The sequence below is a fragment of the Bos indicus x Bos taurus genome, chromosome 14 (genome assembly GCF_003369695.1).
Source record: "Bos indicus x Bos taurus breed Angus x Brahman F1 hybrid chromosome 14, Bos_hybrid_MaternalHap_v2.0, whole genome shotgun sequence".
In the NCBI taxonomy this organism is placed as follows: domain Eukaryota; kingdom Metazoa; phylum Chordata; class Mammalia; order Artiodactyla; family Bovidae; genus Bos; species Bos indicus x Bos taurus.
The window spans coordinates 1,005,462-1,009,149 of NC_040089.1; the positions used below are offsets into that span (position 1 = coordinate 1,005,462).

The following is a 3,688-nucleotide window of genomic DNA, read 5'->3' on the forward strand; positions in this document are numbered from 1 at the left end:
GCTTTCCTCAGTTTTCTGTAAGAAGCCCAGATCATTTAAGGCCAACACTCAGATGCTGTTTTAGGAGTTTATGAGTCAGTATTTCTTTAAATTTTTTTAACATGAAGATAATGGAAATTTTGCATTGTTAAAAGTTTGTCACTTTAACTTGTAAAATACATTTTTATAAGGAGGACAATGCTTCAAGTGTGTTCCTAATTTTAAGAAGCTCTGCCCCACCTTTGGTGCACGTGTAACTAACTAGAGCAAGTCCAGCCATTGGAGCAAAGTGCTGGGCTCTGAAGTCAATCTCCTAAGGCTTGTTGGAGGCAAGCCTTCCTACACATGTGGTTTCCTAAACTGTGCTCCTCACAATATTACGAGTCATCAGTTCTTGAACCTGTCCCTATGGCAGCCTATGTGGACATACCAGGACAGAAACCCAACGATGTGAAGGCAGGGCAGAATGGGTAGAGATTTAAGTTACTTGTGAAAAGCATCAGACAGGATGGGAGGCCTGTCCAGCCACTCTGGCCGGCTGAGAAGACCAAGCGCAGGTCAGTGGGTTGAGCTGAACAGATGCCTCATGGGCCTGCTGAGGAGAGGAAATCCCAGAGAAAAGCTCTCCTGACCAGGGGATGGCATCCGTATGGGGTTGGCCTTCCCAGCAGTCCTAACTCCTAGAGAGCTCCAGAGAGGAGGAAGGAATCACGAAGTGCTTCGAGGAAAACTGGGTCTCGGAGTGATGAAAAGTTGTGAAGAAGCGTTCTGTACTGACAAGATATACGGAGATTTCGTGTGCGGCAGGGTGTGGTGGGGGAGGCCAAGAAATTGGCGAAACCTCTCCTCATATGGCGGCCACTGGCACAGGGGCTGCAAAAGGGTCGTCTGGACGTGGAGAGTGGAGTCTACTCCGGCTGCTGCTGGGTCTGCTAGATTCAGAAGCAAGCCCAGTGTGGTCCTCCGGGGAAAGCCGAAGTCCTGCCTGTCTGGACTCCGATCTCTGCAGGGCAGGCACACGGGCCATCACGCACCGACTTCGAGTGAGGGAGTTGGGGGGAATGGAGAAAGCGGGGAGGTGGCGGGGGAGGGGGCGCTGCGCAAGCAACAGGACTGGAGTTGGGGAGGGCGACTAAGTTCTGTTTCCATGGAGACCGTTCCGGCTGAGGCACAACACTACTAAAGGTGGACGAACCCCGACTGTCAGCCAAGGTCCGGAAGGAGCCCACTAGTAAAGGTTGGCAACAATACCCTGACCCCTGATTGACCCCAAACTCCTGATTCTGCCTCCCGCAGCTTCGTGACGCTGATACGCGTCCAACCTCGCCAGAACATTCGGGCTTGGGGTGGGGCAGGGCTGATTTAGAGGAGCGGGCTGGGGGCCCCGACCCATGGCGCCCAAGAAGAAGCGTGGGCCGGGCGCCGGGCGCCGGGGGGGTGCGGCGGGAGAGGGCACCGAGCCACCGCTGTCGGAGCGCGCTCAGTACCTGCAGCGCGAGCACAAGTTGCTCTCTGAGGAACTGGAGGCTTGTAAGCAGCGTGTCGACCAAGTGCTGCAGGAGAACGACTTCCTGGACAGCGAGGCGCCACGCCTGCGCGAGGAGAACCGGCTCTACGCGAGCTACGCGAGCACGCGCGCGCAGCGGTGCGCCAACGCCATCGTTAGGCTGGAAGAGCAGAACCGCGTGAGCCTGTCGCAGATCCACTGGCAGCGCGCAGAGCTGGCGTCCATCTACCGCGGGCGTGAGGACGGGGTGCGCGCGCAGCTGCTGGAGATGGAGGCGCGCGCGGCGCAGATGGCGCAGCAGGTGCAGGAGCTGCAGCCCTACAAGGCCAGTGCGCGCGCGCCTGCGGGCGGGCTGGGCGGGTGCCGGGCGAGGTGGGTGCGCGCCACGGACAGGCGCTGACCCGCGCACCGGCCGCAGGAGCTGCAACTGGAGCAGCTGGCCCGGATCCGGGCGCTGGAGCGCGAGCTGCTGCATATGCGTGTGGAGCACACGCAGCTGCTCCACCGCGTGAAGCGGCGCTTCCTGGAGGACAAGGCAGCGTTTGAGCGCGAGGCGCGCCAGCGCGTGCAGTCGCTGGCGCGGCGCGCAGAGCGGGAGGCGGCGCGCGCGCTCTTGGCGCACACCCAGGCCATCAGAGTGGACAATGGTCGCCTGCGGCAGGAGCTGCTGCGGCTGCTCCGCCGGGCCCAGGTGCTGCAGGACACGCGGCGCCAGTTGCTGGAGCAGCGCGAGCAGCTGCGGCGCGAGCATGAGGACACGCGGGACCTGGCGCGCGTGCACGGCTGGCTGCGCCGAGGCCCCGAGGGCCCGCCGCTTTGGGAACCATCGCCGGCCGCTTCTGATCCCGAGTCTTTTCCCTCCAAGACCCCGTCGAACGCGACCTTCCGGGTCCCATCAGTCCCAGCCTCCCACAACCCGTCTCAGGTCTTATGCCGCGCGGATTCTTGGACCCCGTCCCTGCCCTCAAAGGTCTCAGTTCCCAGGGTCCCGTCACTGGTCCCGTCGCGTGTTGGCACCAGGGTCCTGTCTCTGGCCCCTTCGAAGGCCAGTTTACGAGTCCCATCCCACGTGGGCTCCAGGGTCCAGTCCTTGTCCGTGTCGCGCCCAGGATCCCGAGTCCCATCCCTGACCCCATCCGGCCCGGGCTCCGGGGTCGCGTCCTTGACAACGGACTCTCAATTCTCTTCGCGGTCCTCACTGCGTGCCGCCTCACAGAACACCATCCTCTCTGGGAAGCTCGTCCCCAGGTCGAGCTCTTATCCTCTCCCAGTCGAAGGAGATGGCGACCGTGATGCTGCAGATGAAGCCGCCTCCGGCAGAGCCTGAACCTACCTCAAGGAAGGCTAGTGAGGCCAGAAGGTGGCGGGGAAAGGGGCTGTCCAGGAGGCGGGTTTGGTGAATGGATTATGAATAAAGGCGTGACTCCCTCCACCACTCTCTGCTCTGGCACCGCCTGCTTCGCTGTCCAGCGTTTCCGGCCAGTGCAGCGGCCACTCATTATGGCTTCCAGTTTCCAACCTGCAAGGCTGGTCCTTCTCTGCCTTGTGTGTCTGCCGGGACTCCACAGCTGATTGCATTGGCAGGGGCAGAGGGAGACGACCACGCCACCGTCTTGCCCACAGGGCTGATAGTCTGGTGGCAGACATGGACATCGGGGGCGTGGACAGGTAGTATGAGAGCATGGAGGGAGTCTGGCAGGACGGGGAGGCGCTGGTGGAGGGTCCCAGGCCCTCAGGAGCCATCGAAAGGGCTGGGCTTTGTTCCGGCGCCAAAGGGAGTCACAGGAGTTTTTATGTTTAACCTACTGAGTTTTTTGTTTCTTGTCCTGCTGGGTGGCTTTTGGAATCTGTTTTCTGACCAGGGATTGAATATTGAACCTGGGCCCCGGCAGCGCCCAGTCCTAATCACTGGGGAATTCCGGGGATAATTTTTAATTTTTATTTCGCTGTCAGACCCAGTGCGTGGAGGCCAGTTAGTACAGTGTCCATCACGTGTGGTTTGCGTTCCTCAAGGCTGTATCAGGGAGGTAAGTGTGGGGGAGACCAGGCCCCACGCACCCCTTTCATGCCAAGCGCAGAGCGAGGTTTCACGGGGTTGGAAGAACGGACTGGCGAGGTGGCCACAGCGAGAGCAGCCAGAGGGCTCCTGGGCGTGGAGACCCCGAGGGTCTCCCGGGTCTCCACAGGTGGACGTGTCACCGT

General features: G+C 60.6%; 1 protein-coding gene across 1 annotated transcript; it reads left to right on the forward strand.

Annotated features, from left to right (window-relative positions):
• The first annotated feature begins 1,150 nt into the window (after window positions 1–1,150).
• CCDC166 (coiled-coil domain containing 166) lies at window positions 1,151–3,153 on the forward strand. Its single transcript, XM_027560610.1, has 2 exons — window positions 1,151–1,811; window positions 1,905–3,153. The coding sequence occupies exons 1-2, from the start codon at window positions 1,371–1,373 to the stop codon at window positions 2,811–2,813; spliced, it is 1,350 nt and encodes a 449-aa protein (XP_027416411.1). The 5' UTR covers window positions 1,151–1,370; the 3' UTR covers window positions 2,814–3,153.
• Window positions 3,154–3,688: the final 535 nt, after the last annotated feature.

Bases quoted from the DNA above. Each gene is read 5' to 3' on its own strand.
- CCDC166 (XM_027560610.1), top strand. From the start codon at position 1,371: ATGGCGCCCAAGAAGAAGCGTGGGCCGGGCGCCGGGCGCCGGGGGGGT. The intron at 1,812-1,904 runs GCCAGTGCGCGC...CACCGGCCGCAG, and splicing joins AGGAGCTGCAGCCCTACAAG to GAGCTGCAACTGGAGCAGCT.